This window comes from Gobius niger (assembly GCF_951799975.1).
Source record: "Gobius niger genome assembly, chromosome: 1".
NCBI lineage: Eukaryota > Metazoa > Chordata > Actinopteri > Gobiiformes > Gobiidae > Gobius > Gobius niger.
Genome location: NC_136852.1, coordinates 1,246,335 through 1,271,895, shown reverse-complemented (window position 1 = coordinate 1,271,895; position 25,561 = coordinate 1,246,335). Strand labels below are relative to the sequence as shown.

The 25,561-nt window shown below is 43.4% G+C and overlaps 1 protein-coding gene across 1 annotated transcript in view; it reads left to right on the top strand.

Annotated features, from left to right (window-relative positions):
* The window catches only part of LOC306969098 (fibroblast growth factor 12-like), a gene marked incomplete at its 5' end in the record, with an annotated part of 20,443 nt that extends 10,401 nt beyond the window's left edge, over positions 1 to 10,042 (top strand). The window contains 3 exons of the mRNA XM_079564700.1: positions 879 to 982; positions 5,509 to 5,707; positions 9,846 to 10,042. Of these exons, the coding sequence (XP_079420826.1) occupies positions 879 to 982; positions 5,509 to 5,707; positions 9,846 to 10,006 (464 nt within the window). The 3' untranslated portion in view covers positions 10,007 to 10,042. The remainder of the gene's footprint in view (positions 1 to 878; positions 983 to 5,508; positions 5,708 to 9,845) is intronic.
* Positions 10,043 to 25,561: the final 15,519 nt, after the last annotated feature.

Here is a 25,561-nt window from a genome sequence, read left to right as displayed (position 1 = left end):
GGTGTTCAGGTGTTCCGGTGTCCTGGTGTTCACCGTGACCATAGAGGAAGCAGACGGCTCTTTGGGCACAAATGAAAAACAAAGAGGAAATGAGGTCCAGCTCCTGCTTTTACAAACTGAATTATGGATGAGCTTCTGCCAAACACAGACACAGACCTGGAGCAAAGTGCTTCAGCTGCTCTTAAAGACACAAACAACAGACAAGGCTAACAGACGATAGCTTAGTGCTAATTCTAGCATTAGCTTCTTGCTAATTCTAGTGTTAGCATCATGCCAATGCTAATGTTTGCTTCACGTGAAAGCTACAGTTAGCATGAAGCTAAAGTTAGCTTCATGCTAACTTCAGTCCCATAGCACCAGTCTATATCACACTACAATGATGACAAACCTTCTGTTGGTCTGTAAATGCAGTAAATCAGAATAACTGCCTTGTATAAAATGTCTCTCTCAAAATGGCTGTAGTGAATGTCTTGAAATAGGCCTCTGTCTCTTTAAGAACCTCTGAGCCTTTAGACACGCCCCCTCCACACGCTGTCTGTGGCATCAGTGGGGAGGGGGTTCTGCTGAGGAGCAGTGGTTGGTTACTCGGCTGGTGACCAAAGCTCGGAGGCGTCTCCAGGAGGTGGGGGCGTTCCTAGGAGGACTCAGGCAAACCTATCCCTAAAATGGCCGCCATCAGAGTTTTTACAGATGACTCAGAAATACGTGAATGTGCCAAGGCAACACTTCAGCCATGTTTTTAATGAGGGAGTGACAGAATAACAGGATGGAAAGCTGGAAAAAGTCCATTTTGCAGAATACCCCCCCTTTAAGCTGAGTTTCGTTTTGTTTTGTTGTGTTTCCAGCGCTCTTTAAGCTGAGTTTTGTTTTGTTTTCAGCGCTCTTTAACCTGATCCCCGTGGGGCTGAGGGTGGTGGCCATGCAGGGCGTGAAGGCCGGACTCTACATGGCCATGAACGCTGAGGGATTCCTCTACACCTCGGTGAGTTTGGCTCCTTCGTCCTCAGATTTGGGTAAAGCTGTGATAAAGCAGATGTTTTTGCTCAGTGACTCTGTATCGACCGTTTCCACCGGGCTCGAGTTCGCAGCCCTGGTTAGAAGTAGGTTTGTGCCAGTTTGACGCCCGTTCTCAGGTGAGTCCTTCATCGAGGTCGTACAGTGTTGCTTTAAATAAACTATAGCCATCTATATCCTCATTACACCTAAAGACTTCAGATCAGAGCTCTACCGATATATCGGGCCGATATTTGGGGATCGAAAGTGATAGAGACGTCCCGTTTGTTGCTTGTGGACCCGGAGTCTGGAGTCTGGAGTCTGGACCCGGAGTCTGGACCCGGAGTCTGGACCCGGAGTCTGGAGTCTGGAGTCTGGACCCGGAGTCTGGAGTCTGGACCTGGAGTCTGGACCTGGAGTCTGGAGTCTGGAGTCTGGAGTCTGGACCCGGAGTCTGGACCCGGAGTCTGGAGTCTGGAGTCTGGACCCGGAGTCTGGAGTCTGGACCTGGAGTCTGGACCTGGAGTCTAGACCCGGAGTCTGGAGTCTGGAGTCTGGACCCGGAGTCTGGAGTCTGGACCTGGAGTCTGGACCTGGAGTCTAGACCTGGAGTCTGGAGTCTGGAGTCCGGAGTCTGGACCCGGAGTCTGGAGTCTGGACCCGGAGTCTGGACCTGGAGTCTGGACCTGGAGTCTGGAGTCTGGAGTCTGGAGTCTGGACCCGGAGTCTGGACCTGGAGTCTGGACCTGGAGTCTGGAGTCCGGAGTCTGGACCTGGAGTCTGGAGTCTGGACCCGGAGTCTGGACCCGGAGTCTGGAGTCTGGAGTCTGGACCCGGAGTCTGGACCCGGAGTCTGGAGTCTGGAGTCTGGACCCGGAGTCTGGAGTCTGGACCTGGAGTCTGGACCTGGAGTCTGGACCCGGAGTCTGGACCTGGAGTCTGGAGTCTGGAGTCCGGAGTCTGGACCCGGAGTCTGGAGTCTGGACCCGGAGTCTGGACCTGGAGTCTGGACCCGGAGTCTGGACCTGGAGTCTGGAGTCTGGAGTCCGGAGTCTGGACCCGGAGTCTGGAGTCTGGACCCGGAGTCTGGACCTGGAGTCTGGAGTCTGGACCTGGAGTCTGGACCTGGAGTCTGGAGTCTGGAGTCTGGACCTGGAGTCTGGACCCGGAGTCTGGACCCGGAGTCTGGAGTCTGGAGTCTGGACCCGGAGTCTGGACCCGGAGTCTGGAGTCTGGAGTCTGGACCCGGAGTCTGGAGTCTGGACCTGGAGTCTGGACCTGGAGTCTGGACCCGGAGTCTGGACCTGGAGTCTGGAGTCTGGACCCGGAGTCTGGACCCGGAGTCTGGAGTCTGGAGTCTGGAGTCTGGAGTCTGGACCTGGAGTCTGGACCTGGAGTCTGGGGTCTGGAGTCTGGACCCGGAGTCTGGACCCGGAGTCTGGAGTCTGGACCTGGAGTCTGGACCCGGAGTCTGGAGTCTGGACCTGGAGTCTGGACCCAGAGTCTGGAGTCTGGACCTGGAGTCTGGACCCGGAGTCTGGACCTGGAGTCTGGACCTGGAGTCTGGAGTCTGGAGTCTGGACCTGGAGTCTGGACCCTGAGTCTGGACCCGGAGTCTGGAGTCTGGAGTCTGGACCTGGAGTCTGGACCTGGAGTCTGGACCCGGAGTCTGGAGTCTGGAGTCTGGACCTGGAGTCTGGACCTGGAGTCTGGAGTCTGGAGTCTGGACCTGGAGTCTGGACCTGGAGTCTGGAGTCTGGAGTCTGGACCTGGAGTCTGGACCTGGAGTCTGGGGTCTGGAGTCTGGACCCGGAGTCTGGACCCGGAGTCTGGAGTCTGGACCTGGAGTCTGGACCCGGAGTCTGGAGTCTGGACCTGGAGTCTGGACCCAGAGTCTGGAGTCTGGACCTGGAGTCTGGACCCGGAGTCTGGACCTGGAGTCTGGACCTGGAGTCTGGAGTCTGGAGTCTGGACCTGGAGTCTGGACCCTGAGTCTGGACCCGGAGTCTGGAGTCTGGAGTCTGGACCTGGAGTCTGGACCTGGAGTCTGGACCTGGAGTCTGGAGTCTGGACCTGGAGTCTGGAGTCTGGAGTCTGGACCTGGAGTCTGGACCTGGAGTCTGGAGTCTGGAGTCTGGACCCTGAGTCTGGACCCGGAGTCTGGAGTCTGGACCCGGAGTCTGGACCTGGAGTCTAACGGGACAAAATCTAATGCTAACGGGACAGAAGATAATGCTAACGACACAGAAACTAATGCTAGCAGGACAGAAACTAAGCGGGACAGAAGCTAATGCTAACAGGACAGAAGATAATGCTAGCGGGACAGAAACTAATGCTAACAGGACAGAAGCTAATGCTAACGGGACAGAAGCTAATGCTAACAGGACAGAAGATAATGCTAGCGGGACAGAAGCTAATGCTAACGGGACAGAAGATAATGCTAACGGGACAGAAGCTAATGCTAACGGGACAGAAACTAATGCTAACGGGACAGAAACTAATGCTAACGGGACAGAAACTAATGCTAATGGGACAGAAGCTAATGCTAACGGGACAGAAACTAATGCTAACAGGACAGAAGATAATGCTAGCGGGACAGAAACTAATGCTAACAGGACAGAAGCTAATGCTAACGGGACAGAAGCTAATGCTAACAGGACAGAAGATAATGCTAGCGGGACAGAAGCTAATGCTAACGGGACAGAAGATAATGCTAACGGGACAGAAGCTAATGCTAACGGGACAGAAACTAATGCTAACGGGACAGAAACTAATGCTAACGGGACAGAAGCTAATGCTAACAGGACAGAAGATAATGCTAGCGGGACAGAAGCTAATGCTAACGGGACAGAAGATAATGCTAACGGGACAGAAACTAATGCTAACGGGACAGAAGCTAATGCTAACGGGACAGAAGCTAATGCTAACAGGACAGAAGATAATGCTAGCGGGACAGAAGCTAATGCTAGCGGGACAGAAACTAATGCTAACGGGACAGAAGCTAATGCTAACGGGACAGAAGTTAATGCTAACGGGACAGAAGCTAATGCTAACGGGACAGAAACTGATGCTAACGGGACAGAAGCTAATGCTAGCGGGACAGAAACTAATGCTAGCGGGACAGAAGCTAATGCTAACGGGACAGAAACTAATGCTAACGGGACAGAAGCTAATGCTAACGGGACAGAAACTAATGCTAACGGGACAGAAGCTAATGCTAACGGGACAGAAACTAATGCTAACGGGACAGAAGCTAATGCTAACGGGACAGAAACTAATGCTAACGGGACAGAAGCTAATGCTAACGGGACAGAAGCTAATGCTAACGGGACAGAAGCTAATGCTAACGGGACAGAAACGAATGCTAACAGGACAGAAACGAATGCTAACGGGACAGAAGCTAATGCTAACGGGACAGAAGTTAATGCTAGCGGGACAGAAGCTAATGCTAACAGGAAAGAAACAAATGCTAACGGGACAGAAGCTAATGCTAACGGGACAAAAGCTAATGCTAGCGGGACAGAAGCTAATGCTAACAGGAAAGAAACAAATGCTAACGGGACAGAAGCTAATGCTAGCGGGACAGAAGCTAATGCTAACAGGAAAGAAACAAATGCTAACGGGACAGAAGCTGTGACTGAATCCCCTGGTTCATGTCTCACATACACTGAGGTTCTCCTAAAGCCTCTGAGGAGGAGCCAGATGTTTGAATCTGCCTCTGAGGAGGAGCCAGATGTTTGCATCTACCTCTGCCTGAGTTATTTCTGACGGTGTGATGTTCTTTCACATGTTCTTTCGCCTGAGATCAGCCGCTCACACTTTCTCGGATATTTCGGTCCAAACGTCACATGATCTCAGCTCACACTTTCTCCCCCCCCAAACTCTGCCGTCTCCGGTGACAAAGTCAACACGGCAAAAAGACTCAGAAACTCCTGCTGCAGAGACGGAAACATGAGGGAGAGAAAATAATAAAGACTTCTGTCAGTTTATGTTTCATATGAATTGTTGTTTTTTAAATTTAATCCTCTGAAAAAACCTGAAAAGACCCGGAGTCTGGAGTCTGGACCCGGAGTCTGGACCCGGAGTCTGGACCCGGAGTCTGGAGTCTGGACCTGGTTGCTAACAGGACAGAAGCTAATGCTAACGGGACAGAAACTAATGCTAATGGGACAGAAACTAATGCTAGCGGGACAGAAGCTAATGCTAATGGGACAGAAGCTAATTAAAATGAAGCTAATGCTAACATTTTAAATATTGCTCCTGATCTATGTGAGCAGAGCAGACCTGAATAAATCCTCTGGGGGGTCTTTCAGCTCCCCCTGGTGTCTCTGGCCAGAAAACCACAATTGCAACTTCATTGTCACCGGGTCGGAGTCACCAATACACACTAATGGAATCACGAAAGAAGAAGCTAACAGGCTAATGGGCTAGCTCCACTTAAACAGTATGACTCCACTCTAACACCCCCCTGCAGGACGTGTTCATCACTAACCCTCTCTGTGTCGCCCCCTGCAGGACGTGTTCACCTCCGAGTGTAAGTTTAAAGAGTCCGTGTTCGAGAATTACTACGTGATCTACTCGTCCACGCTTTACCGGCAGCACGAGTCCGGGCGCGCCTGGTTCCTCGGCCTCAACAAGGAGGGAACCATCATGAAGGGAAACCGCGTGAAGAAGACCAAGCCCTGCTCGCACTTCGTCCCACGCCCTATTCAAGGTACTACCAATACTACTACTACTATACTACTACAGTACTGCTGCTACTACAAAGCTCTCTCCTCAGCGAACCTCTTAACTCCCACCTGAACAGATCCCATTTTCTCCAGTTTGGCTTCACCCGAATCAAAAAGCTTCTTGGGAAAAAAGCATCAAAACTGCCACAAAAAAATGAGAAGAAACAAGGATGTAAACGCGACAAAAATGCAACAAAAATTCTACAAAAATTCAACAAAAATTCAACAAAAAAGTGACACAAATTCAACAAAAATTCAACAAAAAAGTGACACAAATTCAACAAAAATTCAACAAAAATTCAACAAAAATTCAACAAAAATTCAACAAAAAAGTGACAAAAATGCAACAAAAATTCAACAAAAAATTAACAAAAAAGCAACAAAAAAGTGACACAAATTCAACAAAAATTCAACAAAAATTCAACAAAAATTCAACAAAAATTCAACAAAAAAGTGACACAAATTCAACAAAAATTCAACAAAATTTAAACAAAAATTCAACAAAAATTCAACAAAAATTCAACAAAAATTCAATAAAAATTTGACAAAAAATTGACAAAAAATTGACAAAAATTTGACAAAAAAATGACAAAAAATCAACAAAAATTCAACAAAAAACTGACACAAATTCAACAAAAATTAAACAAAATTTAAACAAAAAATCAACAAAAATTAAATAAAAATTTGACAAAAATTTGACAAAAAATTGACAAAAATTCAACAAAAATTCAACAAAAATTCAACAAAAAAGTGACAAAAATTCAACAAAAAAGTGACAAAAATTCAACAAAAATTCAACAAATAAGTGACACAAATTCAACAAAAATTCAACAAAAATTCAACAAAAATTCAACAAAAATTCAACAAAAATTCAACAAAAATTCAACAAAAATTCAACAAAAATTCAACAAAAAAGTGACAAAAATTCAACAAAAAAGTGACACAAATTCAACAAAAATTCAACAAAAAAGTGACAAAAATTCAACAAAAATTCAACAAAAATTCAACAAAAATTCAACAAAAATATACTACTACACTACTACTATACTACTACTACTACAGTCTTTGTGCCTCTCCATCCACAGAGAAACTCCAGGGGGCTCATTTATAAACCTGTTCTGGGCCAAAGGTGTTTTTTATAGAACTCAAAGTGAAACTTGACTCACCTCCACACCTGTACCTGTCATGGTACAGGTGTGGAGGAGGGGGGGGGGGGCAGTTTGAGGCAGTGAGGGGGGGGTCAGTTTGAGGCAGCGAGGGGGGGTCAGTTTGAGGCAGCGAGGGGGGGGGGTCAGTTTGAGGAAACCGCTGAGCTTCATTTAATCATCACCTTTTTCATCAGAAATGATTTGCAATAAAAATATGAAATATAAGAATTTAACCAGAGGCTTTGAGTAAAGCGTTTTTATCCTTTGAGCGTCACAGGTTACAGAGTCTCACGGACACTTTTATAAATGAGCCCCCTGGATGTTTCAAACCTCTAGTGCAGGACAGACGACAGCTTAGAAGACTTTTAGACGCAACATTGAAGTCTGAGACTCTGAGAGACTCTGAGACTCTGAGAACTGAGGGAAGAGGTCGTTCAAAGGGTTTAAGTAAAACGATGCCGAGGCTCTAATGTCAGACCAGGATCCTCTTTCACTTTTATAAATAAAACCCGTCTCTCTGTCCTCAGTCACCTGTCTCCCTCTCAGCTGACCTGTCTCTCTGTCCTCAGCGAACCTCTTAACTCCCACCTGAACAGATCCCATTTTCTCCAGTTTGGCTTTACCCCAATCAAAAAGCTTCTTGGGAAAAAAGCATCAAAACTGCCATAAAAAAATGAGAAGAAACAAGGATGTAAACGCGACAAAAATGCGACAAAAATTCAACATAAATTCAACAAAAATTCAACAAAAAAGTGACAAAAATTCAACAAAAATTCAACAAAAATTCAATAAAAAAGTGACAAAAATTCAACAAAAAAGTGACAAAAATTCAACACAAATTCAACACAAATTCAACAAAAAATCAACAAAAAAGTGAAAAAAATTCAACAAAAATTCAACAAAAATTCAACAAAAATTCAACACAAATTCAATAAAAAAGTGACAAAAATTCAACAAAAAAGTGACAAAAATTCAACACAAATTCAACACAAATTCAACAAAAAAGTGACAAAAATTCAACAAAAAAGTGACAAAAATTCAACAAAAAAGTGACACAAATTCAACAAAAATTCAACAAAAATTCAACAAAAATTCAACAAAATTTAAACAAAAATTCAACAAAAATTCAACAAAAAATCAACAAAAAATCAACAAAAAAGTGACAAAAATTCAACAAAAATTCAACAAAAATTCAACAAAAATTCAACACAAATTCAATAAAAAAGTGACAAAAATTCAACAAAAAAGTGACAAAAATTCAACACAAATTCAACACAAATTCAACACAAATTCAACACAAATTCAACAAAAAAGTGACAAAAATTCAACAAAAAAGTGACAAAAATTCAACAAAAAAGTGACACAAATTCAACAAAAAATCAACAAAAAATCAACAAAAAAGTGAAAAAAATTCAACAAAAATTCAACAAAAATTCAACAAAAATTCAACAAAAATTCAACACAAATTCAATAAAAAAGTGACAAAAATTCAACAAAAAAGTGACACAAATTCAACACAAATTCAACACAAATTCAACACAAATTCAACAAAAAAGTGACAAAAATTCAACAAAAAAGTGACAAAAATTCAACAAAAAAGTGACACAAATTCAACACAAATTCAACAAAAATTCAACAAAAATTCAACAAAATTTAAACAAAAATTCAACAAAAATTCAACAAAAAATCAACAAAAAATCAACAAAAAAGTGACAAAAATTCAACAAAAATTCAACAAAAATTCAACAAAAATTCAACACAAATTCAATAAAAAAGTGACAAAAATTCAACAAAAAAGTGACAAAAATTCAACACAAATTCAACACAAATTCAACACAAATTCAACAAAAAAGTGACAAAAAATCAACAAAAAAGTGAAAAAAATTCAACAAAAATTCAACAAAAATTCAACAAAAATTCAACAAAAATTCAACACAAATTCAATAAAAAAGTGACAAAAATTCAACAAAAAAGTGACAAAAATTCAACACAAATTCAACACAAATTCAACACAAATTCAACAAAAAAGTGACAAAAATTCAACAAAAAAGTGACAAAAATTCAACAAAAAAGTGACACAAATTCAACAAAAATTCAACAAAAATTCAACAAAAATTCAACAAAAATTCAACAAAATTTAAACAAAAATTCAACAAAAAATCAACAAAAAATCAACAAAAAAGTGACAAAAATTCAACAAAAATTCAACAAAAATTCAACAAAAATTCAACACAAATTCAACACAAATTCAACACAAATTCAACACAAATTCAACACAAATTCAACAAAAAAGTGACAAAAATTCAACAAAAAAGTGACAAAAATTCAACAAAAAAGTGACAAAAATTCAACAAAAATTCAACAAAAATTCAACAAAAATTCAATAAAAAAGTGACAAAAATTCAACAAAAAAGTGGCACAAATTCAACAAAAATTCAACAAAATTTAAACAAAAATTCAACAAAAATTCAACAAAAATGTGACAAAAATCGAAAATAAATAAATTTCAAATGAGGTGTTACACAGGCCTATATAACAGCCAAAGAGGACAGAATACATTTGGTTTAGGCGGGTGGTAAGAGGTTAACCTGTCTCTCTCCTCACCTGCCTCTCTCTCCTCACCTGTCTCCCTCTCAGCTGACCCGTCTCTCTCTCTCCACAGTCTGCATGTACAAAGAGCCGTCTCTGCACGAGCTGGAGGAGAAGCTGACCCGTCTCTCTCTCCTCACCCGTCTCTCTCTCCTCACCTGTCTCCCTCTCAGTAACCCGTCTCTCTCTCTCCACAGTCTGCATGTACAAGGAGCCGTCCCTGCACGAGCTGGAGGAGAAGCTGCTGAAGTCTCTCTCTCCTCACCTGCCTCTCTCTCCTCACCTGCCTCTCTCTCCTCAATTACCTGTCTCCCTCTCAGTGAACCTGTCTCTCTCTCCTCAGTCACCTGTCTCTCTCTCCTCACCCGTCTCTCTCTCTCCACAGTCTGCATGTACAAGGAGCCGTCTCTGCACGAGCTGGAGGAGAAGCTGCTGAAGTCGTCGCGCAGCCCGACCCTGAACAGCGGCCGCAGCATGAGAGCCATCGCCGACCGGCCCAAGGAGGAGGACGAGGAGGACCCCAGCCTGGCCGAGGAGCAGTCCTAACACCCCAAAACACGTACAACAGGAGCCCGGAGGAGGAGGAGACGCCCCGACACCCCGAAACACGAGCGAGAGGAGCGAGAGGTTCAGACGCTGAGCGGTGCAGGGGGGCGGCGCTGAGGGAGGAAACGTCCAAAATATAAATCACACTTCAGTGACTCCGCCCACCCTGGTCAGGTTTCCCAAAAGAAAAGTCAAGAGCCCGGCATTGCCAGAGGGGGCGCTGTCCCCCAGAGTCCGGGCGAACAGAGGAACCCCCCAAAAAACACCGAGTATAACCCTGCGCTGGACACGTGAAGGTTCATGTGTGTTATATCCTGAGTTTATGTGACTGAACGTTTGTATCTGTGTTTCACCACATGGTGCTGCTTCAAACTCAGTGACCCGGCTTAATGTCCTTTACACCATGGTCTGGGTGAATACTGGACTCTGATTGGCTGGTGCGTTATTTTGGTGTAACCGCACACGTAGTCCGGTAGTTAAATCACTGGGATGTCACTCCGCTGTGGCGTCGCCATAGCAACGCCTGACACAGCTGAACCAGATAAAGGCGTAATGAGTGACTGACAGGAACGTATGAGATGGATTTAGTGTTTGCTAAATGTTTGTAGAGGAGAGTGAGCAGCTAGGTTAGCTACTGTTAATAACATATGAGCTTTACATTTCTATTGGAAACAGTTAAGGCTATTCATCATTTTTTTTGGTATTTTTTCGGTCATTTTTTTGTTTTGTCTTTTTTTTGTCATTTTTTGGTCATTTTCTTTTTCTTTTTTTTTGCAATTTTTTGTCTTTTTTCGGTCATTTTTTGTATTTTTTTGTAATTTTTTTGTCTTTTTTTGTTATTTTTAGTCATTTTTCTGTCATTTTTTTCAATTTTTTTAGTATTTTTTTGTCATTTTTTTGTATTATTTTTTGTATTATTTTTTGTCATTTTTTTTTTCATTTTTTGTATTTTTTTGTTATTTTTCTGTCATTTTTCTGTCATTTTTTTTGTCATTTTTTTGGTCATTTTTTTGTTATTTTTTTTGTTATTTTTTTGTTATTTTTTTGTCATTTTTTTTGTTATTTTTTTGTCATTTTTTTGTCATTTTTTTTGTCATTTTTTGTCATTTTTTCGGTCATTTTTTTGTCATTTTTTTGTCATTTTTTTGTTATTTTTTTGTCATTTTTTTTGTCATTTTTTTGTCATTTTTTTTGTCATTTTTTGTCATTTTTTCGGTCATTTTTTTTGTCATTTTTTTTGTCATTTTTTGTCATTTTTTCGGTCATTTTTTTTGTCATTTTTTTGTCATTTTTTTGTCATTTTTTTGTTATTTTTTTGTCATTTTTTTTGTCATTTTTTTGTATTTTTTTGTCATTTTTTTGTCATTTTTTTTGTCATTTTTTTGTCATTTTTTTTGTCATTTTTTGTCATTTTTTCGGTCATTTTTTTTGTCATTTTTTTGTCATTTTTTTGTCATTTTTTTTTGTTATTTTTTTGTCATTTTTTTGTCATTTTTTTGTCATTTTTTTGTATTTTTCTGTCATTTTTTTGTCATTTTTTTGTCATTTTTTTGTCTTTTTTTTGGTCATTTTTTCAGGGAAAAGTGTTTCCGGGTTAGTCCTGTTGTGTTGTGATTCTGTGCTGATGTTGTGTCGTTGAGCCTGACTGAGATCCTCGTAATAGCTGCGGAGAATGACTCGCTCTGAGACCAGCCTTCAGTGACCGGCTAATAACCCACACAAAATAGTCCCGTAGTCTGGCAGATTTAGTGACTTTAGTCAATGAAAAACACATTTATTATAAATGTTAGGTTTGTGGGACCCTGGTATAAGCGGATTAAACAACGAGGAGCCGCGTTAGACGTTATAATGCAGGAGGAACAACACTGTGTCGGGCGTTAGAACCGGCTAATGCAGCTCCCAGTGGTTTAATCCGTACATGCTAACTGCTCCATGTAAACCAATGGGCGCCGCTAGGCTAGGCTAACCCATAGAAATGAGTGAGTGCTAAGCTAACGCTCGCTTATTCTGAAGCTGCTATAAAAACGCGGCTCCTTCAGCTGGAACAGTGAGCAGGTCCTTCACTTCTACAGTGGAGGGTTTAGTTTTAGACTTTGATCCTGGGTTTAAGTCAGACTTTGAACCCGCAGCCTGTGGGTCTCACCGTCTGAGTTTGAAGCAGCTGAATTCCATACGGTGAAACACAGATACAAAAACCTCAGTGACATAAACACTTTAATATTAAAAACACAGATGAACCTTCACACGGCGCCTCCTTTAATCCTGTCCCTGGACCAGAACCTGGATCTAAAGAGAGAAGAGTTTTATTTTACTTTTCAATCCCGACAGAACCTGGACTAGAAGATGGAAGCATCACGAGAGCACAACCCAGTCCCAGCTGAGGAACATCACGCAGAACATCTCCTCCCTCGGCTCCTGCAAAGATCAGAGACTCGTTACAAACATTAGCTCCTCCCCCTCGGACAGACCGGCTCGCGGAAGGGCCCGACGGAGCCCGCGGGCCGCACTTTGGACACCTGGCTCATTATCTATTCACTCCCCATGAAACCAGTCACCGCTCCAAGCCCCTCCCTGCTCCTGTAGGCTCCGCCCTCTCATCCTCCATCGCTCTCTGATGATGTCACAGTGGGAGGGACTAACTGCAAAAAAAAAAATATGAAAAAAAATATGAAACTGGATTTTTTTGAAGGAGGACGTTTTATGCAAAGCCTCGGAGGCGTGAGAACTTCCACAGGAGCCAGATCTGAGGAGGAAGAGCACAGACCACAGACAAGGAGCGCCACAGACGAGGAGCACCACACCTGAGGGGCGTCGTCATCTCTCCGTCTGAAAGGATGGTTTCTGCAGCAGGACCTCCATGTTTTGTTTCTTTCTTCCTCCTGAAACAGAACGTCTGATCTCCACAAAAATCTTTCAGCTGCAAAACGACCGTATTTGGCCTGGGCCCGTCCTGGAGAAGGTCCATGTGTCCACGGCCTACGACACGTCACCACCAGGGGGCGCTTCTGTGCTCCAAACTAGTAAAGCAGGTAAACAAAAACGTCATAAATCAGGCAGGAGATGTGGACGTTAATCTGTTTCCAGGTCGAAGTTTAAAGAAACAAAAACTCGTCTCGCCTCCAAACCAAAAACTGACGCTCCTGTGGACGCTCTGCTTCATCGTCCATCTTCACCCCGAGCGGCCATGTTGAAGAGGCCGTTTGGAGGCGGCCATGTTGAAGAGGCCGTTTGGAGGCGGCCATGTTGAAGAGGCCGTTTGGAGGCGGCCATGTTGAATTAGAGGCGGCCATGTTGAAGAGGCCGTTTGGAGGCGGCCATGTTGAAGAGGCCGTTTAGAGGCAGCCATGTTGAATTAGAGGCGGCCATGTTGAAGAGGCCGTTTGGAGGCGGCCATGTTGAAGAGGCCGTTTGGAGGCGGCCATGTTGAATTAGAGGCGGCCATGTTGAAGAGGCCGTTTGGAGGCGGCCATGTTGAAGAGGCCGTTTGGAGGCGGCCATGTTGAATTAGAGGCGGCCATGTTGAAGAGGCCGTTTAGAGGCGGCCATGTTGAAGAGGCCGTTTAGAGGCGGCCATGTTGAAGAGGCCGTTTGGAGGCGGCCATGTTGAAGAGGCCGTTTGGAGGCGGCCATGTTGAAGAGGCCGTTTGGAGGCGGCCATGTTGAAGAGGCCGTTTAGAGGCAGCCATGTTGAATTAGAGGCGGCCATGTTGAAGAGGCCGTTTGGAGGCGGCCATGTTGAAGAGGCCGTTTGGAGGCGGCCATGTTGAATTAGAGGCGGCCATGTTGAAGAGGCCGTTTGGAGGCGGCCATGTTGAAGAGGCCGTTTGGAGGCGGCCATGTTGAATTAGAGGCGGCCATGTTGAAGAGGCCGTTTGGAGGCGGCCATGTTGAATTAGAGGCGGCCATGTTGAAGAGGCCGTTTAGAGGCGGCCATGTTGAAGAGGCCGTTTAGAGGCGGCCATGTTGAAGAGGCCGTTTGGAGGCGGCCATGTTGAATTGGAGGCGGCCATGTTGAACAGGCCGTTTAGAGGCGGCCATGTTGAATTAGAGGCGGCCATGTTGAACAGGCCGTTTAGAGGCGGCCATGTTGAATTAGAGGCGGCCATGTTGAATTAGAGGCGGCCATGTTGAAGAGGCCGTTTGGAGGCGGCCATGTTGAAGAGGCCGTTTAGAGGCGGCCATGTTGAAGAGGCCGTTTGGAGGCGGCCATGTTGAAGAGGCCGTTTAGAGGCGGCCATGTTGAAGAGGCCGTTTGGAGGCGGCCATGTTGAATTAGAGGCGGCCATGTTGAAGAGGCCGTTTGGAGGCGGCCATGTTGAATTAGAGGCGGCCATGTTGAAGAGGCCGTTTAGAGGCAGCCATGTTGAACAGGCCGTTTAGAGGCGGCCATGTTGAAGAGGCCGTTTAGAGGCGGCCATGTTGAATTAGAGGCGGCCATGTTGAATTGGAGGCGGCCATGTTGAACAGGCCGTTTAGAGGCGGCCATGTTGAATTAAAGGCGGCCATGTTGAATTAGAGGCGGCCATGTTGAAGAGGCCGTTTGGGGGCGGCCATGTTGAATTGGAGGCGGCCATGTTGAAGAGGCCGTTTAGAGGCGGCCATGTTGAAGAGGCCGTTTGGGGGCGGCCATGTTGAAGAGGCCGTTTGGGGGCGGGACCATGCGAGCGCAGCTTTAAGCCATGTTTTAAACCCTTCATTTTGAAACTCTGCACTTTCCGCGTCACGCTGCTTCCTGTCTCTCTGCGTCTCTTCGTCCAATCACGGCCGAGCTTTCACCGTCACGTGACCTTGTTTTGTGTTTTTAACCAAATCCACGAAGAATGTTTTTAGAAAACAAACGACGCCATGGACCTTAGAGCCTCCCGTCTGAGCTCGCACTCGCCACTTTCCCCACGTTTCCAAAGCTTAGACGAACTTTTACACCTTTCAGGCGCTTTTTCTGCCACGAGACCGGAACGTTCTGGAGAAAATGACCTGGAACGTTCTGCAGAAAATGACCTGGAACGTTCTGCTGAAAATGACCTGGATGTTCTGCAGAAAATGACCTGGAACGTTCTACAGAAAATGACCTGGAATGTTCTGCAGAAAATGACCTGGAACTTTCTGCAGAAAATGACCTGGAATGTTCCGTTTGATCTGGAGCCAGATCTTCGTTGTCCACAAAGGCTTTACATTAAAATGACTTGTTTATTTTTCGGGTCCTGTAACTCAGAAAAACAGTCGGTGAATTTAGTCTCTGTAATTCAAACATAAAACGAAATGTTAATATTATTCTGATGTTTCAGTTTCAAGGCTTTCGTTTCTGGCTCCAGAATCAAAGGATCGATATTTTGGGATCGATCTCTGGTTCCACTGAATGTTTCACTGAGTCATTGAGAGACGCTCTGCACAGGGTGAGACCTGTGGCAGAGGGACCTGGACCCGGTCCTGGTCAGAGGGACCCGGTCCTGTGTTTAGGACCCGGTCCTGTGTTTAGGACCCGGTCCTGGTCAGAGGGACCAGGTCCTGGTCAGAGAGACGTGCAGAGGCTGCGGTCAGAACACGATCTGGACACAAAAGAGTTCAGCTTCAGGCTCGTCTGTCCAGGTTTAAATGTGAAGCTTTAGTTGTTTCTGTGAACATTACAGAGAGAAAAGGTCATATTTTGAAGCGATGGCCCCTCATTGTCCCTGAGGCCCCCAATAAAAAACACCTCTTAAAAATGCATCTGAAGTTTAAGTTGTTGATTAGTTCTGCTTTACCCAAACCTCAGTGAAACGTGTGACGCAGCCTCTGACCTCCTGCGTCTCTGACCTCCTGCGTCTCTGACCTCCTGCGTCTCTGACCTCTGACCTCCTGTGCTTCGCTCTGGGCGTCGGCTTCAGCTCGAGGAAACGGCGAGAGAAACTCGTCTGCAGAAAAGCAGAAAGTCCAGCTGCGTTTAAAGTTCCTCACTGTGGTTCTTTTGTGACGGGATTCCCGTCGCCGCTTCCTCGCTGTGAGCGCGATTACCCAGAGTTCCTTGAGTCTGTGGTGCGTTCGGGTGTCGGGCTGATGGGAGGACACGGCGGCGTTCGATCACTGCCTGCTGCGAGCTGCACTGCCCTAAAGGTTCAACATGGACTCTTTTCAAAAACACAAAACCGGAAAAACTGTCTTCCAGCAATCAGGCTCCGCCCACGCCTTAGGCTCCGCCCACGGCCCGCCTCAGGCCCAAAGTGCAAACTATTTACTGCCTTAAAGGGCCGGCCCCTGGAGATTACGGTTTCATTCATCTGCTTCTCCACAACTCAGTCTGGTCCACCTGGTGATGTCATGAGGTGGGGCTCCTCCTCAACATTTCAGCGCTCAAATTGTCTGGATCAAAGGCACCACAGTCTGCAGCTGCAGGTTAAAGGTCGTGATGAAAGATGTGCCGATAGTTCTGCACATGAACACAGAACAGTTTCACCATAGAGTGGCCCCGCCCTTATACGTGTCCAGACAGTTAGCATCTGTTAGCATTAGCCACCAACATGACATTTCCATAATTAAAATACCACAGAAGTACATGAATACTGTGAAACATATTTGGGGTTTGAAGCCTCTGCAGGAGTTTCACAGATCCTGGTCCGAGCAAATAATAATTATTAACATAAAACATGAGTTAACTTAAATTGTAACGTATTCCATCGACAAAACAACGGTCATGTTGATGTGAAGGCTGCCACCTACTGTTTCTATCAGTGTATTACACCTGCTTCCATAAACTCCTCATGATGTGACTCTGGTTTGAAGCTTTTAAAATGGAAACGGCCGTAGTGAAAACATTCTGAGAGCTGAAATGATCAGTGCTCATCCAGTGAAGGTGTAGGGCCTTCTCAAACATCACCTCATGACATCATCAGGTGGAGCGGACTCTGAGCTCTGAAGGCGGAGACAGGCTGAATGAACGACTCGGGGACGATTGTACATGTTGTAGTTTTGCCCTGACGACTCCCTTTAAACCCTGGTCCAAAGCGTCCGAGTTTAAACCCGCGGTTGTTCCGTGACGCTCCGGTCAGCCCGACGCTCGGACTCGAACCCGTGACCGCAGAGTGATTGTTGTTCTTTGAATCCGCTGAAACGTCCACACGCCGCTGTAGAAGTGCATGAGGAAACGACCACACGATGCATGCCCCACCACGCCGCCGCCGCCACACGGACCTGCCGGACCGGGACACGGAGACACACGGGACACGGGACACGCGTGACACACGGAAACACACGGAGCGCGGCGCCGGGCGGACAATAGCGGCACAAGGACGCTGCCCTGAGGGACGCTGTCCTGAGGAAGTCTTCCAGTCTGTGAGCATCATCGCCATGTTCTCAGTGTTTTTCTCACAAGTGTCCGACCAATGTCCAACAAATCAAGTGTCCAACAATGTCTAGTGTCCAATAAAGAAGTGTCCAATAAAGAGTGTCCAATAAAGAGTGTCCAATAAAGAAGTGTCCAATAATGAGTGTCCAATAAAGATGTGTCCGGCACATGTCCAACAAGTGTCTATTAAAGAAGTGTCCAAAACTAGTGTCCAGTAAAGAAGTGTCCAATACTAGTGTCCAGTAAAGAAGTGTCAAAACTAGTGTCCAGTAAAGAAGTGCCCAAAACTAGTGTCCAGTAAAGAAGTGTCCAATAAAGAAGTGTCCAATAAAGAAGTGTCCAATAACGAAGTGTCCAAAACCAGTGTCCAATAAAGAAGTGTCCAATACTAGTGTCCAGTAAAGAAGTGTCAAAAACAAGTGTCTAGTAAAGAAGTGTCCAAAACTAGTGTCCAATAAAGAAGTGTCCAATAAAGAAGTGTCCAAAACTAGTGTCAAATAAAGAAGTGTCCAATACAGAAGTGTCCAGTTAAGAAGTGTCCAAAACTAGTGTCCAATAAAGAAGTGTCCAATAAAGAAGTGTCCAGTTAAGAAGTGTCAAAACTAGTGTCCAATAAAGAAGTGTCCAAAACTAGTGTCCAATAAAGAAGTGTCCAAAACTAGTGTCCAGTAAAGAAGTGTCCAAAACTAGTGTCAAATAAAGAAGTGTCCAAAACTAGTGTCAAATAAAGAAGTGTCCAAAACTAGTGTCCAGTAAAGAAGTGTCAAAACTAGTGTCCAATAAAGAAGTGTCAAAACTATTGTCCAATAAAGAAGTGTCAAAACTAGTGTCCAATAAAGAAGTGTCCAAAACTAGTGTCCAATAAAGAAGTGTCAAAACTAGTGTCCAGTAAAGAAGTGTCCAAAACTAGTGTCCAATAAAGAAGTGTCAAAACTAGTGTCCAATAAAGAAGTGTCAAAACTAGTGTCCAATAAAGAAGTGTCCAAAACTAGTGTCCAATAAAGAAGTGTCAAAACTAGTGTCCAGTAAAGAAGTGTCCAAAACTAGTGTCCAATAAAGAAGTGTCAAAACTAGTGTCCAATAAAGAAGTGTCAAAACTAGTGTCCAATAAAGAAGTGTCCAGTTAAGAAGTGTCCAAAACTAGTGTCCAGTAAAGAAGTGTCCAAAACTAGTGTAAATAAAGAAGTGTCCAAAACTAGTGTCCAGTAAAGAAGTGTCCAAAACTAGTGTCCAATAAAGAAGTGTCAAAAACTAGTGTCCAATAAAGAAGTGTCAAAAACTAGTGTCCAATAAAGAAGTGTCCAAAAATAGTGTCCAGTAAAGAAGTGTCAAAACTAGTGTCCAGTAAAGAAGTGTCCAGTAAAGAAGTGTCCCAAACTAGTGTCCAATAAAGAAGTGTCCAAACTAGTGTCCAGGAAAGAAGTGTCCAAAACTAGTGTCCAGTAAAGAAGTGTTCATAACTAGTGTCCAGTAAAGAAGTGTCCAAAACTATTGTCCAGTAAAGAAGTATCCATAACTAGTGTCCAGTAAAGAAGTGTCCATAACTAGTGTCCAATAAAGAAGTGTCCATAACTAGTGTCCAGTAAAGAAGTGTCCATAACTAGTGTCCAATAAAGAAGTGTCCAAAACTAGTGTCCAATAAAGAAGTGTCCAAAACTAGTGTCCAGTAAAGAAGAGTCAAAAACTAGTGTCCAGTAAAGAAGTGTCTAAAACTATTGTCCAATAAAGAAGTGTCCATAACTAGTGTCCAGTAAAGAAGTGTCAAAAACTAGTGCCCAATAAAGAAGTGTCCAATAAAGAAGTGTCCAAAACTAGTGTCCAGTAAAGAAGTGTCAAAAACTAGTGTCCAATAAAGAAGTGTCCAAAACTAGTGTCCAGTAAAGAAGTGTCAAAAACTAGTGTCCAGTAAAGAAGTGTCCAATAAAGAAGTGTCCAAAACTAGTGTCCAGTAAAGAAGTGTCAAAAACTAGTGTCCAGGAAAGAAGTGTCAAAAACTAGTGTCCAATAAAGAAGTGTCAAAACTAGTGTCCAGTAAAGAAGTGTCCAAAACTAGTGTCCAGTAAAGAATTGTCAAAACTAGTGTCCAATAAAGAAGTGTCCAATAAAGAAGTGTCCAAAACTAGTGTCCAATAAAGAAGTGTCCAAAACTAGTGTCCAGTATAGAAGTGTCCAATAAAGAAGTGTCCAAAACTAGTGTCCAGTAAAGAAGTGTCCAAAATTAGTGTCCAATAAAGAAGTGTCCAAAACTAGTGTCCAGTAAAGAAGTGTCAAAAACTAGTGTCCAATAAAGAAGTGTCCAAAACTATTGTCCAGTAAAGAAGTGTCAAAAACTAGTGTCCAGTAAAGAAGTGTCTAAAACTAGTGTCCAATAAAGAAGTGTCCAATAAAGAAGTGTCCAAAACTAGTGTCCAATAAAGAAGTGTCCAAAACAAGTGTCCAATAAAGAAGTGTCCAAAACTAGTGTCCAGTAAAGAAGTGTCCAAAACTAGTGTCCAGTAAAGAAGTGTCAAAAACTAGTGTCCAGTAAAGAAGTGTCAAAAACTAGTGTCCAGTAAAGAATTGTCCAATAAAGAAGTGTCCAAAACTAGTGTCCAGTAAAGAAGTGTCCAGTAAAGAAGTGTCCAAAACTAGTGTCCAATAAAGAAGTGTCCAAAACTAGTGTCCAGTAATGAAGTGTCAAAAACTAGTGTCCAGTAAAGAAGTGTCTAAAATTAGTGTCCAGTAAAGAATTGTCAAAACTAGTGTCCAGTAAAGAAGTGTCCAAAACTAGTGTCCAGGAAAGAAGTGTCAAAAACTAGTGTCCAATAAAGAAGTGTCAAAACTAGTGTCCAGTAAAGATGTGTCCAAAACTAGTGTCCAGTAAAGAAGTGTCAGAACTAGTGTCCAGGAAAGAAGTGTCCAAAACTAGTGTCCAGTAAAGAAGTGTCAAAACTAGTGTCCAGTAAAGAAGTGTCCAAAACTAGTGTCCAGGAAAGAATTGTCAAAACTAGTGTCCAATAAAGAAGTGTCAAAACTAGTGTCCAGTAAAGATGTGTCCAAAACTAGTGTCCAATAAAGACTGTTCTGGGGGGACCCTGAGGCCACACCTCCGCCAGCTGTTCTGGGGGACCCTGAGGCCACACCTCCTCCAGCTGTTCTGGGGGACCCTGAGGCCACACCTCCTCCAGCTGTTCTGGGGGACCCCGAGGCCACACCTCCTCCAGCTGTTCTGGGGGGACCCCGAGGCCACACCTCCGCCAGCTGTTCTGGGGGGACCCTCTCGTACCCGCCCGTCCAAATGATAAATTATCCTTAAGGTTAGTGGGGGCGGGGTCAGGGTTAAGCTGATTGGTTGATATATGTGTTGTGTATATATACTTGTATATATATATATATATATATATATATATACTTGTGTATATATGTATTGGGGAACTTGCCCCAGGGCCTGTATAGTGGGTTCTCCCAGCCCGGAACTGGCCCCCGTGCCCTTTTTAATGTTCACTCCCAGCAAAGGAAAACAAAACAAAACATCAGAAAGAAATCTATATCAAACTATAGCCAATGTCACGCCAAAGAGAAAGGAAAGGACAAAAGGAGGAGAAAAGGAGAAAAGAAAAAAAGGGGAATGGAAAAAATAAAAATAAATAAATAAAACTAACTGCAGTATTGATGTTGCTATTAATGATTCTGTCCATATTTTGTGTGTATTTTATTTAATTAATTATCTGTAATGCTAACAATGGACACACACGCACGCACACACACACAAACCCCCAACCTAACCATCTTTCACAACTCCTACCAAGAAGAATATATTCATGATTATTATTTGTTTTTCCTCGCCCCCCCTTTGTCTCTGTATCTCACTGGGCGTTAAATAAAGTTTAAATAAAAAAAAAGAGTAACTTGCCCAACGCTGGCCTTTTGTTGTGAAGGTTTGTCAGACAGGAAGCGCGCTTTTATTCTGAAGGCAGAGTGAAGGAAACAGGAGAGACTGATTAGTGCAGATGCGGGACACCTGCGCGCGAGCCCCGCCCCCTGCACGAGCCACACGCGGGACTGAAGGTAAGAGCCAAACATCTGCAAACATCTGCACTTCAGACAAACAAACAGAGACTCAGGAGGTTTGTTTGTTTGTTTGTTTGTTTGTTTGTTTGTTTGTTTGTTTGTGTCACATTAGTGTCGTTTACTTCACTGACACGACTGAAAACATTAAACCAAACTCCCATAACCTGCAACCAGAGCGACCCATAAAACCCCCTGACCCACATCACCCCCTGACCCACATCACCCCCTGACCCACATCACCCCCTGACCCACATCACCCCCTGACCCACATCACCCCCTGTCAAATCTAACTGTGTCACAAACTTTAAACCTGAACCGAGCTCGGCTTTACCCAAAACTAAATCTTCTTGACTGGAGCTCACAGTCTACAGGCCACAGTGTGTTTTTATCACATGTTCATCCTTGTTTTTGTCGATATTTTGATGCTTTTTTTAAGGAAGTTTTTAGATTTGGGTAAAGCCAAACTGGAGGAAACGTGCTCGGTTCAGGTGGAGGTTCAGAGGTTAAATCTGACCTATAGAAAAACACTTCCTGGTCCACGTTTGTTCTTCATTATTGTAGATTCCCAGTGGGGCTCGGTGAGTCTGGAGTCGTGTGATTCTGAGAAGTCGAGGCTTTTGTTTCAGAGAATCCAGCGCTGGATCTGAGGACCTTCTGACCTTCTGACCTTCTGACCTTCTGACCAGAGGAGCTCAGGGTGAGTGAACTCTGCTGGAAACATCTGATGAAGACGTCCCCGGTGAGTGCTGCTGGTTTACTCATGTTTCTGCTGCTGCTGCTGGTTCTGCTGGTTCTGCTGGTGCTGATGGTCAGGTTAGGGTTAGGGCTCGCTCTTTCTAACACACTCACTTTCCTCCCCCCTCTCTCACCTCTCCTCCCCCATTATGGATGTTTATACTTTGTCACCTTTGCTGGACGAGCGCCTGATGAAGACGAGCGCCTGATGAAGACGTCTCTGGTGAGTGATACGTTCATATTAAACCTTTACCTCAGACTCTGTCACTTTGATCCTTCTCTCTTTAACCTCCACCTCCTTCATCCACACTTTGACCTTTGACCTCATCATTTACATCCCTGTCGAGCTGCACAATGTTACAAGTAAAGAAGTGTCCGTAACTAGTGTCCAGTAAAGAAGTGTCCAAAACTAGTGTCCAGTAAAGAAGTGTCCAAAACTAGTGTCCAGTAAAGAAGTGTCCAAAACTAGTGTCCAGTAAAGAAGTGTCCAGTAAAGAAGTGTCCAAAACTAGTGTCCAATAAAGAAGTGTCCAAAATTAGTGTCCAATAAAGAAGTGTCCAATAAAGAAGTGTCCAAAACTAGTGTCCAGTAAAGAAGTGTCTAAAACTAGTGTCCAGTAAAGAAGTGTCCGTAACTAGTGTCCAGTAAAGAAGTGTCCGTAACTAGTGTCCAGTAAAGAAGTGTCAAAAACTAGTGTCCAGTAAAGAAGTGTCCAAAACTAGTGTCCAGTAAAAAAGTGTCCAGTAAAGAAGTGTCCAAAACTAGTGTCCAGTAAAGAATTGTCCAAAACTAGTGTCCAGTAAAGAATTGTCCAAAACTAGTGTCCAGTAAAAAAGTGTCCAGTAAAGAAGTGTCCAAAACTAGTGTCCAGTAAAGAAGTGTCCAGTAAAGAAGTGTCCAGTAAAGAAGTGTCTAAAACTAGTGTCCAGTAAAGAAGTGTCCAGTAAAGAAGTGTCCAAAACTAGTGTCCAGTAAAGAAGTGTCCAAAACTAGTGTCCAGTAAAGAAGTGTCTAAAACTAGTGTCCAGTAAAGAAGTGTCCAGTAAAGAAGTGTCCAAAACTAGTGTCCAGTAAAGAAGTGTCTAAAACTAGTGTCCAGTAAAGAAGTGTCCAGTAAAGAAGTGTCCAAAACTAGTGTCCAGTAAAGAAGTGTCTAAAACTAGTGTCCAGTAAAGAAGTGTCCAGTAAAGAAGTGTCCAAAACTAGTGTCCAGTAAAGAAGTGTCCAAAACTAGTGTCCAGTAAAAAAGTGTCCAGTAAAGAAGTGTCCAGTAAAGAAGTGTCTAAAACTAGTGTCCAGTAAAGAAGTGTCCAAAACTAGTGTCCAGTAAAGAAGTGTCCAGTAAAGAAGTGTCCAGTAAGCCTTGACCTTTGACCTCGTCATTTACATCCCTGTCGAGCTGCACAATGTTCCAAACGTTTATCAGGCATTTGTTTTTCAGCTGATGAGGCAAATATTGGGAAAACTGTTTGTTTTACACTAGGGAAGTAAAGAAATAATGTGTCTTCAGTCATGTTGTTAGATTGAGATTCTGCCATATATTTTTTGCAGCATCAGTGAGACGCTGGTGTTGATTTGCTCAGGCCGGTGTTGAGTTGCTAGTGTACATGTTTGCTGTGGTGTTGAGTTGCTAGTGTTCATGTTTGCTGTGGTGTTGAGTTGCTAGTGTTCATGTTTTTTGCTGTGGTGTTGAGGAAAAGTGTTGCCAGGTTGGGCTGTCGTCTCTGAGCTTTAGGGGCAGTGTCATAGTTTGATTTTATGTAGAGAATAAATCATTTTACTTTATTAAAACATAGTATTTAAGTTAAAATGTTGCCCTGCTCTGGATGAATCCAGAAACCCCTGACCCCTGACAAAAGGTAAACCGCTCTGCCCACATGGCCCCGCCCCCTCATGGCCCCGCCCAGCGCCTCTGGGAAACGCCTCTTTCTGAATGTGGGCGGAGCAGAGGTTGGATTATACCTGACGCCTCCGCACGGCTCAGTTTCCGCCTCGGCCTGAAAGCGTTTGTAACTTTGAGACTTTCAACGAGAAAACCGACTGAACCCGAGCGGGAAATCCCAAACCGAGTCTGAGCTATAATGAAAAAGAATGTTTCAACTAAATATTAAAGCTGCCACAGCCACGTCGGTTTGAATAGTTTGCTTTAGGGCTGCTCGATTATTGAAAAAAATAATAATCACGATTATTTTTGTCATAATTGAAATCACGATTATTCAAACGATTATTTGTTGCCTTTAAAAAAATCCATTAAAAAAGTGACAAAAATCCAGCAAAAAGTGACAAAAATCCAGCAAAAAATTGACTAAAATCCAGTGAAAAAAGACAAAAATCCATCAAAAAGTGACAAAAATCCATCAAAAAAAAGACAAAAATCCAACAAAAAAGTGACAAAAATCCATTAAAAAGTGACAAATCCATTAAAAAATGACAAAAATCCAGCAAAAAAAAGACAAAAATTCATTTAAAAAAAAAGACAAAAATCCATTAAAAAAAAGTGACAAAAATCCAGCAAAAAAGTGACAAAAATTAAAAATTAAAAATTAGAAAGAAAAAAAAAAAAGTGAAAAAAAACAAATTAAAATCGATTTTTTGCGATTATGCTAATTTTGTAATCGTTTACCGTTGTAATCGAAATCGTAATCGAATTTCGATTAATTGCACAGCCCTAGTTTGCTTGTCAGTAAGTGGGAGATACAGAAATCTCATTAATCTTGTGTGAAACATATTTATCAGCATAAACGATCTGGAGCAAAGTAAACAGACATATTTATTAAACTAAAACTTTCCTGTAACTCTGTTTACATTAAGAACGAGGTTTACGGCGCAGAACTTTCACCACAGCCCCCGAACGCCTCACGGCCTCGCAGCTTCACGGCCTCGCGGTGCTTCGTAATCGTTATGAGAAAAAAGAACTCGCGGCTCCTGTAGATTTTGGAATTTTTATTAAACGACGTGAGGATTTCAGCTTCATCAGAGCAGGTGTGTCACATGGGTCTGTTTTACACTTCTGTCATAACTCTGACTGTGTTAGCTACTAATGCTAAAGTCTCACTGTGTTAGCTGCTAATGCTAAAGTCTCACTGTGTTAGCTGCTAATGCTAAAGTCTCACTGTGTTAGCTGCTAATGCTAAAGTCTCACTGTGTTAGCTGCTAATGCTAAAGTCTCACTGTGTTAGCTGCTAATGCTAAAGTCTCACTGTGTTAGCTGCTAATGCTAAAGTCTCACTGTGTTAGCTGCTAATGCTAAAGTCTCACTGTGTTAGCTGCTAATGCTAAAGTCTCACTGTGTTAGCCGTTAATGTCTGTGTTAGCCACTAATGCTAAACTCTTGACTGTGTTAGCTGCTGATGCTAAACTGTTAGCCAATAATGCTAAGCTCTGCTTGCCGATAATGCTAAACTCTTGACTATTACCTGCTGATGCTTAACTCTGTGTTAGCTGCAAATGC